This window comes from Pelodiscus sinensis, chromosome 24, assembly GCF_049634645.1.
Source record: "Pelodiscus sinensis isolate JC-2024 chromosome 24, ASM4963464v1, whole genome shotgun sequence".
NCBI lineage: Eukaryota > Metazoa > Chordata > Testudines > Trionychidae > Pelodiscus > Pelodiscus sinensis.
In genome coordinates this window covers 14,618,677-14,641,247 of record NC_134734.1, presented here as the reverse complement: position 1 = coordinate 14,641,247, position 22,571 = coordinate 14,618,677, and the positions used below count along the sequence as shown (strand labels likewise).

Here is a 22,571-nt window from a genome sequence, read left to right as displayed (position 1 = left end):
CAAGGGCAGGCTGCCAAACTTGGTGGAGGCAGGTGGCTAATGCCAGGCCCTAATGGAGATGAGTGAAGGTGCCAACACCCAACAGGGGTGCCAGGCCCCGGAGGCAGGAACAGGTGATGGGTACCAGGCTCTAAGGAGGGTGGGTGGCAGGCAAGAGGAAGCCAGGGCCTGTGCAGCAGGGAGAGGGGGACAGGTAGCTGTCTGGCCCTAGGATGGAGGCTGCCAGTCCCTAGGGAGGCAGAAAGGAGGGAGCCAGACAAGGGGTGCCAGGCTCTAAAATGGTAAGGTAGGTCCGGAAGTGCCAGCCCCTGGTAGAGGCGGGTAAGCGGTGCCAGGCTCTAAGGGGTAAGGCAGCTCCTAGGGGGAGTGGGAGGACCCAGGTAAGGGATGCCAGATTCTAAGGGGGGGGGTGGCAGGTAACGGTGCCAGGCTCGAAGGGGTAAGGCAGGTCCTGGAAGGGGGGGGAGAGACAGGTAAAGGTGCCAGGCTCGAAGGGGTAAGGCAGGTCCTGGAAGGGGAGCGGGGGAGAGAGAGACAGGTAAAGGTGCCAGGCTCGAAGGGGTAAGGCAGGTCCTGGAAGGGGGGCAGGAGAGACAGGTAAAGGTGCCAGGCTCGAAGCGGTAAGACAGGTCCTGGAAGGGGAGCAGGGCAGACAGGTAAAGGTGCCAGGCTCAAAGGGGTAAGGCAGGTCCTGGAAGGGGGGCGGGGCAGACAGGTAAAGGTGCCAGGCTCAAAGGGGTAAGGCAGGTCCTGGAAGAGGGGCGGGGGAGACAGGTAAAGGTGCCAGACTCGAAGGGGTAAGGCAGGTCCTGGAAGGGGAGCAGGGCAGACAGGTAAAGGTGCCAGGCTCGGAGGGGTAAGGCAGGTCCTGGAAGGGGAGCAGGGCAGACAGGTAAAGGTGCCAGGCTCGGAGGGGTAAGGCAGGTCCTGGAAGGGGAGCAGGGCAGACAGGTAAAGGTGCCAGGCTCGGAGGGGTAAGGCAGGTCCTGGAAGGGGAGCAGGGCAGACAGGTAAAGGTGCCAGGCTCGGAGGGGTAAGGCAGGTCCTGGAAGGGGGGCGGGGCAGACAGGTAAAGGTGCCAGGCTCGGAGGGGTAAGGCAGGTCCTGGAAGGGGAGCAGGGCAGACAGGTAAAGGTGCCAGGCTCGAAGGGGTAAGGCAGGTCCTGGAAGGGGAGCAGGGCAGACAGGTAAAGGTGCCAGGCTCGGAGGGGTAAGACAGGTCCTGGAAGGGGAGCAGGGCAGACAGGTAAAGGTGCCAGGCTCGGAGGGGTAAGGCAGGTCCTGGAAGGGGAGCAGGGCAGACAGGTAAAGGTGCCAGGCACGGAGGGGTAAGGCAGGTCCTGGAAGGGGAGCAGGGCAGACAGGTAAAGGTGCCAGGCTCGGAGGGGTAAGGCAGGTCCTGGAAGGGGAGCAGGGCAGACAGGTAAAGGTGCCAGGCTCGGAGGGGTAAGGGGCCCTGGTGGGGGGGCCAGGCCCTGGGGGAGGCGCGTACCGGGCCGGCAGGGGAGGTGCCGGGCCGCGCAACGCCCAGCGGGGGGAGGAGGGACGCTCCCTCCCCTAAGCTGGCGGCGGCGGCCGGGCCTGCCCCCAGGAGGCTCCGGGCCGGCCAGCTCCGCCCCGCGCAGGACCGGACGGGAGGCGGCAGCGAAGATGGCGGCGGCGGCGGCGGGGGCCGGGCAGGCGGGCCCGGACCGGGAGCTGGACGAGCTGCTGGAGAGTAAGGGGCTGGGGAGCGGCCCCGGGGCTCTCTGGCGGGGGAAGGGGAGGATCCTAGCCCGGGGGGGGGGGCTGGAGGGGCGAAGGGCTCGGGATGTAAGATCAGATGGGGGGTCAGGCCTGGTGTGGGGCTGATCGGTGGGGGGGGCTTCCATCACGTGGGGACCCCTGTGGCAGGACAGGACTGTATCTAGCAGGGCCTCGGTCTTGAGACACCCCGTCACTTGTATTCTCGGCCAGCAGGGCCCCAGGGGCTCCACCCCTCTGGCAGCGTTTGAGGGAGCTGCTGGTAGAGGTGCGGCTGGGGTGGCTCTCCTGTCAGGCCCTTGATTGCCCTGCAGGTTACTGGGGGGCTGGGATTTCAGGGGTGCTGCGGGCTGCGCCCTGCCTCCCTCCAGGGGGCTCTGAGTGACCAGCAGCTGAGAGGGCCCATCTACTAAAACATTCAAAGTTGAGATCCAAGTGCTTGAGACCCAGTGAATGTGGGGTGGAGACCTGCCAAACTGTGGTAAATAAACATAATCTTGGACATAACGTGGGCTGTATGATGATGGTGTGAATGGGGGCCTCTAAAAGTTGCTGGGTTAGGAAGCATTATTATTTCTGAGTGCTATCGGAGCGTGGCATTCATCTGAAATAGGCGTTCTCAGCCGACTAGGACGCTCTGTTCACAACAGCTGGTCTTTGACCCTCTTGGCTTGAGGCTGCCAGGTTGACCTTGGTCCATATTTGAGTTTGGGGGACTTAAAGGGAGATTCATTGGGTGTCGGGTGACTCTCTTGTCAGTTATCCAGGGCCCAGTGCAAGGGTGGCAGGTGCTGGTCAGAGGGCTATGTCCTCTGGAAGAGAGGTGAAAGTTACCAGCCATGTGTGTTTGTTTTGGGCTGCCTGGCCACTAACTCTGTTGGGGATGAATTGCTGCTTAGGTGATCACCCTGCACAAATTTCCCTGCAGCTTTATTTAGATACAACATACTTTGTCCCTCATTTGTCCTACATTTACTTACATGGCTGTTAAACAGCCACCATGCTTCACCCCGGCATTTCAGTGGATGAACTGATTTCTGTTGTAGGCATGGGTGCGGGTGGCTTGCTTTATATTGCCCTAGGGCCCAGAGACTAACCAACCTGAGCTCCGTTGTGCTAGATGCTGTATATAAAACATGGCAGACTCCACCCCACAAAGCTTATAACCTAAAAGCCAAGGCATAAAGCAGGGAACCTTTTTTGGGGAACCTTTTTTGGGTCGGGGACCACTGACCCCCAGAAAAATCAGTCAGAGGCCCCGCACAAGTGAAAAGCAAAGTCAGAAACCCCTCACTGAGAAGGAGAAAGACATTCTCCACATTCCCCATGCACACCAGAGCCTAAAGGGGCCCAGGCTAGTAGATTTTGTGTGCTCCAGCCCTGTTAGGAGTAGGCTCAGCACCTACTATGTCCCAATGCTGAGCATCGGGGGCCAGAACTAGGCAAGCTGGGGGCCGGATCTAGGCAAGGGCCCACAGGCCTGAGGTTCCCCACCCCTGGCATAAAGCGTGGATGAAACAAACAATTTGTGGTGGGGAAAGAAGGTAACAAATAATAAGATGTGGGTAATTTTTAGCCAGGAGCAGAATCTGTGAATCCTTAAAGGGACACTGTCACACTAAGGAAAAGTACTACAAAGTTTTCTCAACTATGTCATAACATCTCAGATCACTAACACTGAATGAATGCTAAGAATGTTGAGCCCAGTTTTGCACAGCCTTAGTGTTTTGTGGCTTTATGCATAGCCATTCTTCCACTGAGTAAGAAGTCAGTGGTGCAGCTAAACTTGCTTTCAGGGGTGGTGCCAATCTCCTAATTCTTTGTGCTCCTTGTTGGTAAAGGTTGGACTTCCCTGGTCCAGCACCCTCAGAACTGGACTGGTCCTGCATGAGGGAATTTGCAAGACTTGGGGAGGTTCCCTGCCACTGCCCCCCAACCCACTGCTGGCTCAGGTTACGGCCCCGGCCGGTCACCCTACCACTGGCCCTGGGCAGGCTGCCTGCCGGGCTGCCGCAGCCCCATAACCCCTGCCGGGCTGCCGCAGCCCCATAACCCCTGCCGGGCTGCCGCAGCCCCATAACCCCTGCCGGGCTGCCGCAACCCCATAACCCCTGCCGGGCTGCCGCAGCCCCATAACCCCTGCCGGGCTGCCGCAGCCCCAGCCCTCCTGCCGGATTGCTACGATGTGGCGATACTGGCTCCTCTACTGGGCTGCTGTGTTGCTACACCGTAGCTCCTCAGGTAGGCTGCTGCTGCCTCAACCTTGGCTCCTCTGCCAGGCTATTGGGTTGCCACAGTCCCCCCTCACTTGCCAGGCTGCTGCCAGCCCCACTGGGCTCCCAGGGCTCCCAGCTGCTAGCTGTCCTGCTGCCCAGCTCCCAGCCACTGGGGCTCTCTGGCCCTGGGATCATCCTTGGCCCTCAAGGGATACCATCCGGCTTGTTTGAATATTGATGCAATCTAGCCAAGTGCTCTTCTGGTTCACAGCGAGTTTTTGACCAGTTTTCTTTGAGATTTTTCTGGTGCCAGCCTTGTGCTGCACAGCTTGGTTCTCATAGAAATAATTTTAATTGAATTTTAAACATTTCATTAGCTCTTTATATTAATTTTGAAACAATCTTTCAGGCCATCGAAACCTGCAGCTAAATTTAACCCGATTGAGTCCCTTTAACTGTCCCTCACCTAGGTGTCTTGTGTCAGTTCATCAACGTGAGCCCTGGAGGGAGGGGGAACTTGCCCCACAAAGCTGGATCTTCAGGGATCACGGCTATGCCGCCATGCTGCGTGTGCATAAAATAAAGTACCACGCATAGGCTGAGAACTGGAGGGTCCTCTCCCTCTGCCCTTCTCTCCTGCAACGTTAGAATTGGAATGATCATGCTGGGAGGACAGTGGCTGGCAAATCCATGAACTACCTGAGGCCTCATGAGGTGTGGAGACAACATTTGGGAGCGAGCCTCCAAACCTGGACCAACAGACTCCGGCTATCTGGACTCTAGTGCTCAAAGCGGTATCTGTGCAGCTGTTTTTAGAGCATTAGCATGAGTACTGCTAGGCCAAGATCATCAAAGGAGAGGCTGGAAAGCTGGCTACAAAATGCTGGGTTGACAGACCTGTAGGCTTCTGAGATGCTCATGGTGCATTTTCTCCTTATCACCAGGTACATGACTTCCCTTGGATTGGCTGTCGTGGCTTCCTGGTGGGCTTGGTGTAACCTCTTTTGTCTCCATCTCCTGTGGGGCCTGCATGGTTCTACCCACTCAAGCGAACACTCTCTGCTTCTGTTTTTAAGGTGCACTTGGTGATTTTGAGAAGACCAAGCCAGTCCTGCCACCGCCCCTTGCTGCTGGAGCTGGGGAAGTCTGCAGCTCTGAGATGTCGCCTGGTGATGCAACCCAAGTACGAAAAGTCCACCTGCGTGCAGGGCAGAGGGGGTTTGAGGAGCAGTTTTCCTTGCTTTACAGATCTGGTAGAGTTCCTTGCTCTTGTAGGCTGGGCTCTTGTTTGAGGATTCTTGGCCTGCTCCACATCAAGCCTTCCTCCCCAATGTGGTGGCCTGTCAGGGTTGTGGCTTTAACTGCTGAGGGAAGTAGAGGGGCTTGGTCACATGCCTCAGGATCTGCATCACCCCAGTCAATTGGCCAGAATGTTCTTGCCACATGTCTCCAGAATGAGGTGCCGGAAGCCACGTGGCAGGGCTGTTTGGGTCCAGCCCTCTGCCTCCGGAATTCATGCTTCCTGTAGCTTGGTCAAGACCCACAGTGGTACCTGAGCTGGACTGAACAAATGCAGTATTGGAAAGGTGCTCCTAGTGGGTGGAGGTGGTGGGGAATGGGCTAGTCTGGGACCACAGGTCACTGTTTCTGATTATTGTAACTTACCCAGACGCAGCTATAGTGGGGGCCTATAGCTTTGAAGGCATTTTAATGACTGGAGCTGGGTCTATTTCTGGCTTAGTGCCTGACTTGCTGCATGAGCCCAGACAAGTCATGTGCCCCCAGGTGTAAACTTCCCTGCCCATAAAAACATCCAAATCTCTCCCTCAAATTTGAACCCAGCCAGAACACTTTGGAGGATTTGAAGGCTTTGGTGCATTTTGTTTTTCGAGTCTTTGCTTTTGCTGTGTCTTTGTGTTCCCCATTTCTGGGAGCAGAGCAGCAATTGCACAGGAACTTGTTCTCTGGGGACTCTCAGCTCCGTGTCACCACCTTAGCAAGCTTGGATCAGCACTGGAATTGGCCAGTGGTTCTTCCTGGATTTTGGTTCTAGCCAGTTTCCTAAGGAACACCCACATCCCCAAGTTATGAATCGGTTACGGACCAAACACTTGGCCGTAACTCGAAATGTTCGTAAGTTGGATTCCATTGAGTTACATTGTGACTATGCTGTTTGTAAGCACAGGTCGCATTCGTAACTCGGGGACCGCCTTTACAACTGCTTAACGGGAGGTTTGGTCGTAAATGCGAACGGTTGTAAATCGACCGTTGATGACTTGGGGACCGGCTGTATCTGCATTGCATATCCCCTGCCTGTCAGTACTGATGGGAAGACTTTGTTCTGAGTGGGGCTCAGAGCTCTGTGACACCCTGGTTTGCTTGTTTCCTTCCAGCACTCCCTCTTTGCCTCTCAGGAAAAGTTCTTCCAGGACCTGTTTGACAGTGAGCTGGCGTCGCAGGCCACGGCGGAGTTTGAGAAGGCCATGAAGGAGCTGGCTGAGGAAGAGCCCCACCTGGTAGAGCAGTTTCAGAAGCTGTCTGAGGCAGCGGGCAGAGTTGGTGAGGAGCAAATGTGGCGCTGTTACTCTTGGCATGGCATTGATTCCATAGGCACTGACTCCCAGAGTGCTCCAGGGCTGGAGCACCCATGGAAAAAAACCAAACAGTGGGTTCTCAGCACCCACTGGTAGGTCCCACCAATCAGCTCCTTCCCCTATCCCCAGGGCGTCCTGCCTGCCAATGGGCCTTGCTGATCAGGTCCAGTGTTTGTTTCCAGCAGTGGTTGGGATCAGCTGTATCAGAGGAAGGTACAAGAAACCCAGCAATGATGGAACATCCTGTCCCAGGAACAGTGAACTCCTGAGCTCAATAGGCAGTGGTTGGCTTGTGCAGGTGGTTAACAGCCCTTGCAAAATGTTTTAATATTTGCTAGTCTAACTGGATAAGCTCAAAAACCCCTTAAAACTACAAGGGTCCTGCAGCACCTTAAAGACTAACCAAAAATATAGTTAGATGGCATTGTGAGCTGTCTCACATCCACTTCTTCAGAGGATAAAATATGCACATTACTCATATAAAGTCTTATACTCTTTGATTCTTCCTAAGCTCCTGTCCTCAGTGATAGCCTGTGGAACTCAAAGCCACCAAGTATTCATGGCTCACATGGAAAAAGTTTCTTTTGATCAGTTTTGGATTTGCCAGCTGTCAGTTTCATGGACTATGTAACCCAGCCCCATGATTTCTGTGAGTGAGAAGATCCCCTCTTTAAGTAGCTGCTTTCAGATGTCTCCTTTCATTGTGCGGACTCAGATTACTTAAGCATGCAATGAGGAATCTCTTTGAAACTGACGCTGAAGGTGTGTTTCTAATCCCATCTCCTGATCACGAATAGCACCAGGCGTGCAAGCTATTAAAATGGAGCATTAAATAAACCAAACCACCGTCACTTCCCTTAGTGATGTTGGCTGGCTGTCATGGCAGAGAGGGCCAGGAATAATTGTCATAGAAATCATGCAGTCATGGCAGAAGATACTTAGATGCACTTGGTTCACATGGAAGCCTTATGGAGCTGCTAAAAGCTTAGGGGAAAGCTACACTAGACAGCTTTTGCCCCTTTAATTTGGCTAGGTCTACACTAGAATCACTTTGCTGGTGCAGCTATGCTAGCATCACTCTACTGGCAAAGTGCTCCTAGCATGGATGCTACTTTTCCTGGCAAACCTGTGCTTTTGATGCTGTAGCTTATTCCACTAGCAGCATGCTTTTCCAGGAGCAGCCCGAGGCCGGATGCAGCAGCTGGCGCCCCAGGCGGAAAGTGCGATCGCGCCCCCGCCTGCAGGGCTGTCAATGGCCATGACGTAATCATCGGGCACCCGGGCCAGCGGCGCCCTAGGCAACTGGCTAGTTTGCCTAGGCTCACGGGCTGCCCGTGCTTTTACCACACAGCTGTACCTACCTAGATGCTTTTACCCACACTGCTACATGGGGAGGGGGGAGGGGAGGGAGAGACAGAGACAGAGACACCCCCCCCCCCCAGATGCAGTTATAACGTTTCAAGTGTCTATACCAGTACAACTTATTCCAGTTCTGGAAGCAAAATCAGCTGTCCTTGTATAAGAAGCCTTTGTGTAGGTATAATGGAGTCACACTGGGGTTGTAGTGGTGTAACTGGAAGGGTAAAAAATCACCCCCCAACCAACACTGTTCTCCTAGTAAAAAAGTCCCAGAGGAGTAGCCATGTTAGTCTGTAACTTTAAAATCAATGAGAAATCCTGTGGCGCCTTAGAGACTAACAAGTGTATTAGGTCATGAGCTGTCCTGGGTAAGACTCGCTTTATCAGATGAGTTGGAGTAAAAATTACAGAATCCAAGGTGTGTATAAACAGCAAAAGCAGTTACCTGCCAATTGTAGGACCAATGTTAATGAAGCTAATTAAGTCAGGATAGATGTGCCTCATTCACAGTATTTGATGTAGAGATGGGAATAGCAAAGATGGGGAAATTGTCCTTGTAGTGTGTTAGCCAGGTAAGAACTTTGTTCAAGCCAAAGTTGATCGTATTGAATTTGTAAACGAACTCCAGTTCAGCTGTCTCCCTCTGAAATCGGGTGATAAAGTTCTTTTGTTGAAGGATGGCAACTTTTAAATCCATTATTGAATGTCCAGGGAGGTTAAAATGTTCCTTGAATTCTGTAATTTCCACTCCAAGTCCTCTGATGAAGTGGATTTTACCAACAAATGCTCATGAGCTAATACATTTAGGTTAGTCTCTAAGGCTACATCCAGAGGTATCCCGCAAAAACCCTGCCGTGTCCAAGGAACGCGTTTGCTCTTCTGCTTTTTTTTGCGGAAGAGCAAACAAGTTCTTTCAGGGAGCCCTGTATATCTCGTTTCATGAGGCATAAGGGCTCCGCCAAAAGAGGAGGCTTTTCGGGGCCAAATGATGGAAAAGCCTTCCCCCCCCCCCCCCCCCCCCCCGAAAAAAAGGCAGAAAAAGCTACACAAAGCAAAGAGTGCATTTTGCGTAGCTTTTTCCGTACAAACACTACAGTCTAGACCTAGCCTAAGGTGCCACAGGACTGCTCGTTGTTCTACTGGTGTAACTTTTCTAGTGTAGACAAGCCCTTACAAGAGAGCAAAAAAACCCACTTGAGGAAAATCTTGTCTTTGAGCAAAGCTTCTTTTTACATCTGGGCTGTGGGCTCAGGTGCTGAGATGCATGGGCTGCTGGGGAGTTTGGGTTTCCTCTGTCCCTGACCCATTCCTGTTTCACATTGCTAATCCAAGGGTGGAAGAGAATTTACATAGAGCTGGGCATGGTGTCCACAGCATCAAGAAGCCTCTTGCCAGTAATTATCGGGGGCTCAAGGCTCCAACTCACTCCAGGCATGCAAGGAGAGCAGAGTTTGCCTTGCAGATCTGAGGGCATAGGGATTTGCCCTCATTTCCATGGAGCAGCAAACATCTGCTCAGCAAGACACCCTACAGCTGCTCTGCACCATCCTAAGAATCTGGAGGGCAGAGTTCTCCCATGTCTGCCTTGGTCTGTGACCTGGGTAAGTTGTGTCCTCTCTCTGTGCCTGCAGAGTTAGGTGAGATAATCCTGAGGCACCTTGATGGGAGCACCCTGAGATCTGTGGATTTAGAAGAGCAGCAGACACATCGTAGTGTTGTTATGGAGTAGCCCAGGTCCACAGTCCCATCCCTGCTGTTGGAAATGCTGTTTGTCGCTTACATAGCTGGGATGGTGTTCTGAGCCTCTGTTTGTCAGAGGGTGGGAATGGGTGACGGGAGGGATCACTTGATGATTCCCAGTTCTATTCACTCCCTCTGAGGCCCCTGGCATTGGCCACTGTTGGAAGAAAGGATCCTGGGCTAGATGGACCTTTGGGCTGACCCAGTGTGGTCATTCTTATGTTCATAGAAGTGCCAGTAACTTAGGGTGTGTCTAGACTACAGGGGTTTGTCGACGAAAGTCCACTTTTGTCGACAAAACTATACCTGCATCTACACCGCCACTGAGTTCTGTCGACAGAACGTTGACAGAACTCAGCAGTTTTGTCAACGGCTGTAAACCTCGTTCTACGAGGAATAACGCCTTTTGTTGACAGTTCTGTCGACAGAAGGCGTTATTGCATTTACATTGTCCTTTGCGTCTACGCTGTCATGTCGACAAAGCGGCTTGCTTTGTCGACAGAACTGGATGTCGTCTAGACACTCTTTGTCGACAGAAGTTTTGTCGACAGTATCTGTTGACAAAACTTCTGTCGACAAAAACCTGTAGTCTAGACGTACCCTTAAAGCCATAATGTAACCTGCTTAATAACACGGCTATTTGCCTGATCTATCATCTCGCCCTTGGTCTCTGCAGGAAGTGACACGACGTCCCAACAAGAGTTCACCTCCTGTCTGAAAGAGACGCTCAGCGGCTTGGCCAAGAATGCCAACGACTTGCAGGTAAAGCATCCGCTCAGGCATTTTCTGAGGTTCCCAGAGCCTCTGCCCATTCTGACCCAATCCAGGTGAGGTGACTCTGACTTCTCTGGGGCTGAGATCCGGAAGGGAAATAGCTTGAAAGATGCCAGAGGAGGAAGCAGCAGGTTGCAGAGGTGTTTGGGGGCATGACAGTCTGGCTTCTGCATCATGGGAGACCATCCGCTTGTAGTGATGGTGGCACAGTAGGGGGCGCTTCTCCTTCCACCAGAGACATTCTCTGCCTATTCTTTCTGGCCCCCATGATGTGGTGGATGCAAATCTCATTTGCGGGGTTTGGTTTCCCTCCCCAGAACTCCAACATGTCGGAGGAAGAGCTGGCGAAAGCCATGGAAGGCCTGGGCCTAGAAGAGGGCGACAGTGAGGGGAATATCTTGCCCATCATGCAAAGCATCATGCAGAATCTCCTGTCCAAGGATGTCCTCTACCCCTCCCTCAAAGAGATCACGGAAAAAGTAAGCGGCTTGGAGCTGGCGGAGTGGTGCAATCCTCCCCCGGCCTCGAGGGTCACCGTATCCCCATGTCCTTTGCTCCTAGTACCCAGAGTGGCTGCGCAGCCACCGTGACACCCTGCCTGAAGAGCAGTTCGAGAAGTACCAGGAGCAGCACAGCATCATGGGTAAAATCTGCCAGCAGTTTGAGGCTGAGCAGGCTACGGACAGTGACGCTGAGCAGAAAGCTCGCTTCGAAATGGTGTTGGATCTCATGCAGCAGGTGAGCAGCTGTGTTCTGGTAGAACGCACCTCTGGGGGTCTGCACGCCCTGTCCAGCCATGGGCTCTGCTGAGGGGTCTCAGTCCTGCCATGTCATTATGGATGGTGGCTCTCGAGAGCATCAGTCCGCTAGGAACCAGACTAGGAGCCTGGACTCGCATCACTCAGGCCACAGAAATACAAGCCAGCTCACTCCTGACCTCTGCTGGGCCTGAGGGGTGAGATTTTTCCTGAGCCATCCCCTCGCCAGAGCTGAGCTCTGCAGCTAGACACAGTTGCATGGAACAACTCCCCTTAATGCTGTTATCTCTCTTCCAGCTCCAGGACCTGGGCCACCCTCCCAAGGAGCTGGCCGGAGAATCGGTGAGTACTCCTCCTATAGATGCTGCCTGATCCCAGCCCTGGGCTCTGCACCCTTAGCTCCCACTGCAGCTGAGTGAGAGTTCAGGGCATCTGCATCTGGAGGTGGGCCCTAGTCTCAGCCATTCAGGGGGATGGTAGAGCTGTGAGGTGGTCCAGGACCTGGTCTCTAGCTTCTCCCCCATTCTTCTTTCTATTGGCTAGTACAGGGGTGGCCAACCAGTTAGACACTAAGAGCCAAAAGAGCTGTGGATAGTGGTGCAAGGAGCCACAGGTCCCTCCCCCAGAGCCAGGCAACCCTAGCCCCTCCTCCTCCAACTCTAACCCAGTGCCCTCCCCCTCGCACCCCCAGACCCCCTGACTCTAACCCAATGCCTCCCCCTTCTCCAGAGCCAGGCACCCCCAGCCCCTCCCACTCTAACCCAATGCCCTCCCCCAGGCTCCCTGACTCTAACCCAATGCCTCCCCCTTCCCTTAGTGCCAGGTACCCCCAGGTCCCTCCCATTCTAATCCAATGCCTGGGTCCCACCGGAGCTGCCACCACCACAGCCAGGCACTTCTCCCTCTAGGCACTGGGGCACATGTACAAAGCGGGCATGCGGCTCTGAACAAGCCATAACCCTGAGAGCCACATTTCTGTGAGCAAAGAGCCGCATGCAGCTCAAGAGCCACAGGTTGGCCACCCCTGGGTTAGTATCTAGCAACAAAAGGCAGCACCCCCTAGCTACTGACTGGCCAGTGCTGAGTGTCATTGGGCTGGTGGGGACATGGAAGGGCTGACTGTCCTGATGGGATCAAGCAGTGTCTTGATGGGATACAGGAAACCTGGTGGCTGCATCTTCCCAGCAGGGACACTCCCTTGTGGCTAGAATCCAGATTCAGTTCTGTGCTCTGGTTTGACTCCTGGCTCGAACACCAATGTGCTGTGACCGTGAGCAGTCACTTCTGTGGCTCCTGTCTCCAGTGTAAAACGGGGGTGATGCTGGTCTTGAGCAAAAGGGACATGGGAGGCCTCATTAAGGTCTGACGGGCTTTGAGCAGCAGCTACTGGGTCTGATTGACACTTCTGGGGTCATCTGCTCTACTGACCTGCAATGGCCTAATTAGCCAGGTGTGACTCCCCTTCATTTAGTGGTGTTGACTCCCACCTGGCCTGTTCCAGCCAAGGGAAAGGAGAAGATGGGTCTGCCCAGGAGAACAGTGAAACAGGATTTTGCAAGGAAAAATCTCCTAGAGCAAATCCCTTGGGAGCTGCTTGACTGTGTCCCCTACTTAGATATGTGCCTTGGGCAGCCAGGGTGACTGGCTGGGGATGGTTCAGTGGTTAGAGTACTAGGCTGTGATGTGGGAGAGCCAGGTTCAATTCCCTGCTCCACCTCTAGATCCTTTCTGTCAGCTTCAGTGAGATGCCCCACAACTATGCCTCAGTTGCTGGGAAGGCAGGGATAATACTTCCCTGTCTGGTGGCTAGGGGCTTTGAGATCCACTCGTGAGCTAAGTGTTTATTATTTCTTGTTGGGATGCCATGCTGGGCCAGCACTGACCTGGGCTTGCTTCGCTGAGCTGGAAACGGCTCCAGGGGCCTAGATTGCACTCAGTGTTTGCTTTCTGCTTCTCCCTGCAGCCGGCGTATTGTTCCTGACCATACCGCTCTGCTGCCTTGCCGCCACTGTGTCTGTGCATTGGCACGCCTCTCCCAGGGCCCTGGGGCACGTCCCTTTCCAAGGCTCTGCATTATGGGGTTACGGGTGGCTGATTTAGGGCCACTGCAGAGTTTGTGGCTTGCTCCCCACACTGGGGAGAATCCATTATAGCCAAGGCTGGCCTTGCAGCTGGTGTCTGGGACACGCCTGGGGTGTATGCATGCGAGGGGTTACGAACATGGCTCCCTTGCCAGTGCTGGATCTTTGCAGTTCTCCCAGTGTCTCTGCACTGGTCAAGTTGGGCCATTCTCCTGCTGTTGGTCTGGCACCCACATGGTCCCTCAGTGTCTAGTTCAGAGTGATCGCTCTGCCCTTTCCATGCCGTTGTCACTGCCGGCTGGTAGACCCATCAGCAGCCGGTCTGCGCGTGCACACTCACCACTGCCAGCGCTGGCACTAGCCCAGCGGTGGGAGAGGCCTGGAACATCCGTGGAGCAGAGGAGCCAGTGTCCGGCCCCACTGCAGCATTCTCAAGACTCATGCTCCTGGAAAGGGCATGCCTGCATACAAGCTGTAGGGCTTTACCTGTCCTGGTTTGATTAGCCATGTGACCCTGTAGAGCAGCCGCAGCGAGATCCACATAACGGTGCTTGTGCCCTGGAGGGAAGGGGAATAACTCTTCCAGTGGAAGGCACCTCGAGACTGGTCGTCCCCACTAGCAGCAGATCTGGTGTCACTATATTTGTAAAATCCCACACATCTGACTGGTAGCATTACTCTGGTATGAAAGGTGTATAGACCGGGCCATCACCTGGCAGCTTGGAACCGCTCTGCTCCCCTGCTCTCTAGCTGTGCAGTGAGGCTCTCTGCTCTCTGCTTTGCTGGTCGCCTCCAGGTGCGGGAGCAATTGCTTTCCCTGCAGCCTTCCCCCTGCAGAAGTCTCTGTCCGGGACCCTTCCTGGCAGAAGAGGGCTTCTCAAGGGAGTGGGTGTGGGGAGGAAGCCAGCAGTGCACTAAACTTCTGTCAGAATCAAGGGCACACGTGCTCATCTCTCATCCTGCACAGTCTCTTCCCGCTGCCAGTGCTACCTTGGGGGCGGGGGAGGAAAAGGTGCCCCCTGTGGAGTCCCATATGTGGGGCTTAGCTCTGTTAACTGGCAGGCCCCAGCACTAACAGAGCCCAGGAGCCAAAACAGTCTGTTTGCTAGAGCAGCAGGCGCAGTGACATTTAGAAATAGCTGTGACTTCCAAAACAGCCGTGAATCAGCCCCTGGCACTTCCCCTTAACTGGGCATTACAGAGCAGCTGATGCCGGGTGGGAAAACATTCTTTCCAGGAGCTGTTCTCTGGCACAGAAATGTGCCTGCGAATCGGCTGCTCTTAACCCTTCACTGACCATGGAGCTGTAGTTTGTGGGGAAAAAGGGGGGGCGGGGAGGATTATGTTTCACAAGCCATGGCATCTTTAACCCCTTAACTGCTTATCTTCCACCTGCCTTTGCTGCCAATTGGTCTAATGCTATAGCTCTTTTCTAGGCAGCGTAAAACTCTGCAGTCCAACACCTTTTCCCTCTCCTAGGAGAGCTGGATTTCTTTGGAAGTATAACAGGAATAAGACCCAGGAGTCCCAGTCCAGTTTCTTGCTGGCTGTAAGATCCTCCTAATCTGAGCATGGCTGAGTTGAGCCCTCCAAAACAGGGATGGTGCTCTAATCAGCTGGCTGGTGCACCACTGCCCTCTGCTGGGTTGCATGAGAACTGCTCAGTTGTGTCATAAGTACTACACTGTGGGAAGTTAATGGAGAGTCTCATTTAGCACAGGTGAAGGGGGTGATGCTTTTGCCTTGAAATCCTGAGATGTGCACCTGGGACATGCTTAGACAGGCTTTAGTTCTGAAATTACATGGATTGTCCCATCCACCCCTTGTCAGTATCTTGTCCAAAATCTGCCTGAAGAAATATACATTACTTTGTCTATTATGCATTACGTTGTCTATTGCTTGTTCTGCTCTCAAATTCACCTGGTGTGCTGGGGGTTCTTGGGAGAGGATTTGAGGGCAAGACTGTTTGGAAAATCCTTTTATAGTTGGTCATGCGGCTTAGCCCTTTTTTTATTGAGCCCATGCTGGGGTGTGGGCTGGGTGGGCACCAAGCATCAATAGCACAGTCTGGCCTCCAGGGTGAGGAAGCCTCTGGCTTCCCTGCAGTAGGAATCCAGGCTGCCTTAAGAGTGCGTCCCCAGGAGTCAGTACTGAATGCATCCTAGAGTTTGTTCGTATGTAAGCTTAGCATTAGCGGCTGGGCTGAGATGTGCCTGAAAAACAAAACCATAGGGTCTGTTTGGTCTGGGATTTGAGCTTTGCTCTTTGGGCCCACTGCTGCTTAGCTGTTAATTCTCCAAAGTCCTCCAAGCCTGAAAAGAGTTTGTGGAGAGCTAACTGGGGAAACAGCGACTTGGCTTTTAGTTTCCTGTTTTTTGCATAAAATCCATGGGGTTGTGTCATGTTCTGCTGTGATTGGATGGGACTTTGTTCCCTTCACCCTTGTGTTCACATGGCTGAATCACAAACACCTTCACACTCCCAAGACTGAAACTGTCCTGCTGAGGTTTGCTTCCTTCCCCCACCCCCAGCAAGGGAGTCCTTCCCATTGAAAATGTTGACCATGCCTCATTTCTGCAGCTGCTAGTCTTGCTTCGTGGGGTGGGCGAAGGGATGCAGGAGAGGATCTCCCTAGCATTGCTCCAGAAATAACTTGGCACATATGGATTGCAGAGGCTTGGCGTTGTACCAGGTCAGAGCTTTAACACAGCCACCAGGGTGTAGGCAGGTCCTAAAGAGGGATGTGAATGGGTAAGAAGTTAACTGATTAATCGGAAAGCATGAGACTTACTGGTTCTGGTTAAACAGTGGGGGTTGGAGCATCTGGGGGCAGTTCCTGGCCAGCTGGGGGCGGTTCCAACCCAGTTGGGATGGACTGTTCCCCCATCCCCTTTTAATCGATTAACTGGTTAAACATGATGTTTAACTGGTTAACTGATTAAATGGGATTTTACATCCCTAGTCCTAAAGGCGGCTGATAACGTTGCGGGAAGGGAAATGTCACCATGTAAGAGCCCAATCCAGCCTCCTTAAGCGCTGCATTACCCAGACTGTGACACAAGGCTGCTCCTAGGGGGTGGGGTAGAGCCACTGCTCTGACTCCCCCTCCCACAGACCGTTCTGGCCTTATTTACTTGTTCCCATAGCATAAGAACTAGGGGTCACCAAGGCTATGTTTGCACTGCGGAGCTATTTCAGGATACCTCCAGTATCCCGAAATAGCTGTTCCGCGCCTTTAAAGACACCCATTATTTCAAAATATGTTTCCAAATAACAGGCGCACTATTCCAGCATCCCTTAACCCTCATTCCACGGCGGTTAAGGGATTTGTCAAAATAGCGTTTTATTTCGAAATAATCATGAAATAAGCTATGCAATAGCGCAAATAGTGTAACTTATTTTGAGGTAAGGGTGCTGTGTAGATTCACCCCAAATGATGTTAATAGGTAGCAGGTTTCAAACAAATGAACGAACAGGAAGTTTTGTGGAACCTTCCAACCTGTGGAACTCCTTGCCAGAGGATGTTGTGAAGACCAGGACTTTAACAGGGTTCAAAAAAGAGCTAGATAAATTCATGGAGGATAGGTCCATCAGTGGCTATTAGCCAGGCTGGACAGGGATGGTGTCCCTCGCCTTTGTTTGTCAGAAGCTGGGAATAGGTGACGGGAGGGATCACTTGATGATTGCCTGTTCTGTCCATTTCCTCTCGGGCACCTGGTATTGGCCACTGTCAGCAGACAGGATACTGGGCTAGGTAGACCTTTGGTCTGACCCAGTGTGGCTGTTCTTATGTTCTTAAAACCACTCCCGGAGCAGCCAAACTCTCCCCATCTCTGCCGGCGCAGTGAGGACGAATGGTGGCGTGATGTGCTTTATTGACAGTCACGTTGGTCGCACCTCGGAGCACTTTGCAGACACAGCCTTGCAACATCCCTGCGTGGCGAGGTGGCAACGTCCCGATCTGCAGGCAGAGCTGTGTGTCATTGGCGCCCCAGACGGCTCTTGGGAGAGTGCGATGTCTCTCAGGATGGCATGTTAGCAGCACTGGTGGGGGCAGAGGCGTGTGGAGAAACACAGCGGCGGGGAAAGGGGGTGTCACTTTTGCTGCTGGATTTCTGCCAGCTAAAGGAAAGGGCCATGGAAGCGCCTTGCTGGGGGACTCTGATTACCAGGCTGCAGAGCAGCGGCAGGTCTGGGAGGGGAGCCAGGCCAGGCACTGAGCTAAAAGGTCACCCCACCTGGTGCAGCGGGGAGGGGCAGTTGTCAGCTTACTCAGCTCTGCTGGAGGAGTAAGTGCAGCCTCCCTTTATGCTGCAGGAACACAAGGGGTGGGCGGGAAGCTGTTCTGCAAAGCGGGGCTCGCTCTTGCTCCATTCTGTTGTACGTTAACCCTTTACAAGGCAGTAAAACCACATGGCTACACTCTGCTCCGAGGCTGGAGAGCCTTTGCTGTTACCAAAGCCGCGCTCATGGCCGTGCTAGTGGCTTAGTGGTGCATAAGTCAAGGGAGCTAGGTTCTGTTCCTGCCTCTGTGACCTTAGACAGGTCCCTTCCTGTCTCCATGCCTCAGTTTCCCCTCCCACCCTGGGTCTATGTAAGACAATTGTAAGAGACTGTCAGTGCTGGCACAGCCCCCTTTCATTCAAGTAATGAGCAACTTCCGGCAGGCAGACAGGTCCATAAAAGCCCGGTACCGATATAGGGTGGAATGCTAGTGTCATGCTGGGGTGCAAGGGATGCAGAGGAGGCATGGCTTGAGGCCATAATGATGCTTTGCTGGATAGTGTATGGGACGGGCAGCTAGGCTAACAGCCCGGCACAAGGAAGCAACCAGCTTGGATGCTCCTGGCTGGAAGCGGGGGAGCAGGATTCCTGTTCCATCAGGAATGTAACTGATGTCAACACTGAGCCGTCTTCCTGCTAGAGTGCAACCTGGGCATGGTGCTGACCTGCACCCCCGCCCCAGTCTAGCTTACGGTTGGCTGGAGGTCGATACAGACCCTTACAGCTGGTACCTAGGAAGGCTGAGGCATGAATGGGGAGCTTGTACTGCTGTTGCCCACGTCCCACCTGCTGGCTTAGAGCCTCTCCCATCCGAGTGCCCTTCAGGTTGGGCCTGGTCGCTCCTGGGTGCGTGAGTGTTACCCTCCCCTAGCATGAGGCGGAAGGAACTGGAGTCGCTGAAGCGCCATGTGCAGGAGTAGCCTTGCGCTGAGCCAGCAACAAAGCTGGGGGAAAAGCGCCAGCCTGGGAGCCAGAGCTGCTGGGTTCTAGCGTCTTGCCCGCATGCCATCTGTCCAGCACCTCCGAGCGCTCTGCTCGCAGCCAGAGGCTCCGGCCCAGAGCACCAAAGCTAGGGAGCAGGTGTTGGGGCTTCCCAAGTGCTAACCCTTTCCCTCTTCTTTCCTCAGCCACCTGGACTGAACTTTGACCTTGATGGACTCAACATGGCAGACACAGCCAGCGCTGGAGGCGACCAGTGTCGGATCATGTGATCGCCGCCTGCGGCCAACTGACCCAAAGGAAGGGGTGTGATGGGTCTAGGCGGGGGGAACAGCTCCCTGGAAATGCTGCAGTGCCCAGAGCACGCCACGTTCATTAACATACAATTAAAAATCCAGATAGGATGAGACTTTCAGCAAGACTAACGAGATGCCAGTTGACGAGGGAGCACACCCGGCAGCGATGCCTGGAGCTCTCGGACCATGTGATTCCTCCCCAATGCCTCAGAGCTAGGAGTCCCCCAAACTGGTGTTCTCATTCTATATATTTAGCCTCTGGGGGGCTGGAGTCCCATGGAGCAGCCCCAGTTGTTCGGGGGTCTCTCTTGGAGTGGGGGGCCAGTTGCTGTTTGCCTGTGTGGCTTGAAATCCAGTCCTGGGACAGGAGTCACCAGCTTCCCCTTGGCCCGAGAGCTTTTGATCCAGGCCTCTTCCTGCTACATCTGATCCCCTGGGACTGGTGTGTGTGTGGCAGGGAGGAGGGTCTGCTGTAGCTGAGCTAACCCCTAGGCCGGTCTCTGCCTCCTGTGCGCCCAGGCTGTGAGTGACTGAGCCAGTCCTGCCTGGGGGAGAGAGTGGATGGGACCATCAAAGGACCTTGGTTGCTGTGGTGCCATTAGCAACACTCGCACACCCTTGCTGCTGCTGAAATGGGGAGCTAGGCCTGCACTGAACTCTGTTCCTTTTCTCTCACTCACTCCCCTTGGCTCTGATTTCAGCAGTCATCTAAAGGCTGGTGCCCTGCCAGTGGCCATCTCTGCTAGAGCAGCCGCTGTCTGACTCCCTGGCCAGCGGCTGAGAGTGCCTTGCACGACCCTTCCCTTAGACCCAAACTCCAGTCACTGCCCTGATCCCCCATGACACTTCTGCATCCAGCTGTCTACTACAAGCCTGTCTCCTCTGATCCCCTCTCAATAATGTGCAACCTGTGCAGGCCTCCCAGGGACTGGGGATCTGCCACGAATTTACACTACCCCTCTGGATTTGCTTTCCACTACCCTCCCACCTGCAGACCCCACGCAGTATGTGCTGGTGAGCCCCCTGAATTTCTCCAAATGCCCCCTTACAGGCAGCTGCACGGAGCCCCTTGCCATGGAAGCTCTCCCAGAATAATTTGCCACCCGCACTCAGCTGTCTCTCCTCTCCCTCCACCCAAAGTTGTAATTAACACCTGGCATTAATTAACTCGGAGCTGTCCTTGTGAGCTGCCAGAGTGCCAGGTGGAGACTGAGCATTCTAGGGGAACGGTTCCACTTTGCCCTGGCTAAGCTTAGGAATGCTGATCCCTTTGGAGCGGCTTGCGAAAACCCTGCTGGCTGCTTCCAGATCCTGTTGGGGTGCTGCTGCCCCTCCCCTGCCGGGTGCCTCCTTGGACCTGGGCTTCCTGTCTGGAGCTGGGGCAGAAGCGATCGCCAAGGCAACACTGGCAGTTACCAACTCTGGGTTGTGAATTTCCCCTCTCCCCTGTTGGCAGAACCTGATTGTACACAATGGGCTGTCTAACTTCCCCAAATAAAGGTGGTGGCAATCTCCTCGGCCATCTTCGGTCCTCCGTGTCTGTCTCATGGGCTGGAGGTTGGGAGTGGGGGGGAGGAAATATGCTGTCTCGGGAAATGAAGGGGGAAGGAATAGAGCACAGAGGCCCGAGGGGAGAAGGTGCAAGCACATCAGCCCTTCCTGCTATCCCCCTTCCTGGAATCTCCCTAGCGAATTGTACAGAGCAGTGCAGCCAGGCTCACCCCTGGCAATCCCTGCCCAGGGCAGTGATATGTGGGGCTCCTGCAGGGACACCTAAGGACACCCTGGGGAGGGGAATGTTTCTGAGATTGCTAATCTGGCAGCAAGGCTATTTAATCCATCTGTGCAGAGGTAGTACCATGTGGCTGGAGAGAAGTTGATGTGCCTGTATTTAAGGTGAGTGGGGTGAGATCAACCCAAGTACAGACCTGTAAGACTATTTTTCTTGATTCTTTTACCGATCTTTTCCTGTTATTTACTGGCTTTTTCTCAGCTTCTCAACTTTTTTCTCTACTTTTCCTAGATTTTTTCTTGATTTGATTTGATTCTTTCCCTCATTTTTTCCCAACATTTTTCGCAATGTTTTTCCAACTATTTTTCTCAGTTCTTTTAACGACCTTTTCCTGATTATTTACCGTCTTTTTCCCACTTTTCTTCTCAACATGTAAGTCTGACCTCAGTAGCAGGGAAGGCTGTAGAACAAATTGAAAAGTGGAGGTAATGCAACAAGAGTTTATCAAAGGGAGATGAAGCCAAACTAACCTAGTTGCTGCCTTTTGAGAAAATAAGGGTTTCGTTTTTAGACAAGCGCACTGAAGAAGATCTAAAACACTTGGCCTTCAGTAAAACATTTGTCTGGGTACCAGCTGGGAATCTGTTAGTTAAATCAGGGACGATGGGTTGTGCTAAAAGTAGAATTATTGGAGGTTACTAATGGAGTTCCTCAAGGAGTGCTCTTGGGCCAGTCTCAATATTTTTATTAATGGCTTTAGCACAAAAAGTAGGCGTGTGCTGATGAAACAAAGTTGGGAGGTATCCTCAATGCAGAGGGAGACTGAAATATCATGCAGGAAGATCTGGATTACCTTGAAGCCAAGAGTGGCAGAAATGGGATGAAATTCAATAGCGCAAAGGCATGCAGTTAGTCTAATAAGGTTTCTACTACCAGCTGAAGCCTCATCAGTAGGACGCTATGGAGGAGGAGGAGCAAATCCTGTGTGTGTTTGTTGATCACAGGATGACTGTGATCCAGCAATGCGATGCAATCCTAGGGCGTATATTGGCCAAAGTGGACAGTCTGTACGGGAAAGAATGAAGGGACACAAATCAGATATCCGAAAAGATAAACACACAGAAACCTGTTGGGGAACATTTTAACTTGCCCGAGCGCTCATTAATGGATCTCAAAGTCACTGTACTGTTTCAGGGCAAGTCCACAAGCCAAATACACAGGGATGCCTTGGAACTTAACTTCATTTATAGGTTTGATTCCTAGTACAAAGCTATGAATAAAAATATCAGCTGGATGGCCCGCTACATTCCACCTCCTAATGACATAAACAAACCAAACAATGGGTACTCAAGAACAATTTGCAACGCCTCCATCAGCTTCATGTAGCATGGAGACTCTGTCTCTTTCCCTTTTTTTCCTTCTCTCCCCCCACCCGTTGCCTATTTATTTTGACAGTGGACCTTTAATAACTCCATTCATCTGAAGAAGTGGCTTGTGCCCACGAAAGCTCATGATACCATCGACATGTCTGGTTAGTCTTTAAGGTGCTGCAAGACCATTTGTTGCTTTTTAAGTTTTTTAATTTACTGTGTTTGTCAACAGGACCTTAGTTTAAAATTTGCTTAAAAATATTTCATGATTGTGTTGCTGAAGATTTTAAAAGAGAACTTAGAGATTATCACATCTCTAAAAAATGATCATCCCTTGGAGCTGCCACTGGGAATAGGGGCACCAGTTTAATAGTATTGCATGGGGCCCCATAAATCCTAAAGACATCCCTGACTGGACAGAAAAAATGCTATGGAATCTCTTTTTGGTCACATTATTGACTCCTACATACGTGTCAAACATGAGGTAGACTTGGACATAGGTCCAGGAGTTTCTCTGTAGCCTCATAATGGTGTGTTCAGCCCCAAAACTCGGTAGGTGTTAGGTTTCTAGTTTGCTAAGAGCTCGTAACTAAGGCATGCCCTCTGTGATTGCTACATGAAAGGCCTCTGCTGGCATAAAGTACCATGGTGTTAGTAGCTGCTGGCTTGCACGGAGCATGCAAGA

The 22,571-nt window shown here is 52.9% G+C and overlaps 1 protein-coding gene across 2 annotated transcripts; it reads left to right on the top strand.

Moving 5' to 3' along the window:
- The first annotated feature begins 1,535 nt into the window (after positions 1–1,535).
- PEX19 (peroxisomal biogenesis factor 19) lies at positions 1,536–20,298 on the top strand. Of its 2 annotated transcripts, none has more exons than XM_075906936.1 (8): positions 1,536–1,717; positions 5,036–5,142; positions 6,374–6,518; positions 10,329–10,414; positions 10,744–10,905; positions 10,988–11,164; positions 11,482–11,526; positions 18,677–20,298. In XM_075906936.1, exons 1-8 carry the CDS (start codon positions 1,651–1,653, stop codon positions 18,758–18,760), a joined length of 873 nt encoding a protein of 290 aa, XP_075763051.1. In that variant the 5' UTR covers positions 1,536–1,650; the 3' UTR covers positions 18,761–20,298. The 2 variants fall into 2 exon arrangements, with proteins under 2 accessions (XP_075763051.1, XP_075763050.1); XM_075906935.1 differs by having other exon boundaries at positions 1,547–1,717; positions 6,353–6,518.
- The last annotated feature ends 2,273 nt before the right edge of the window (positions 20,299–22,571 follow it).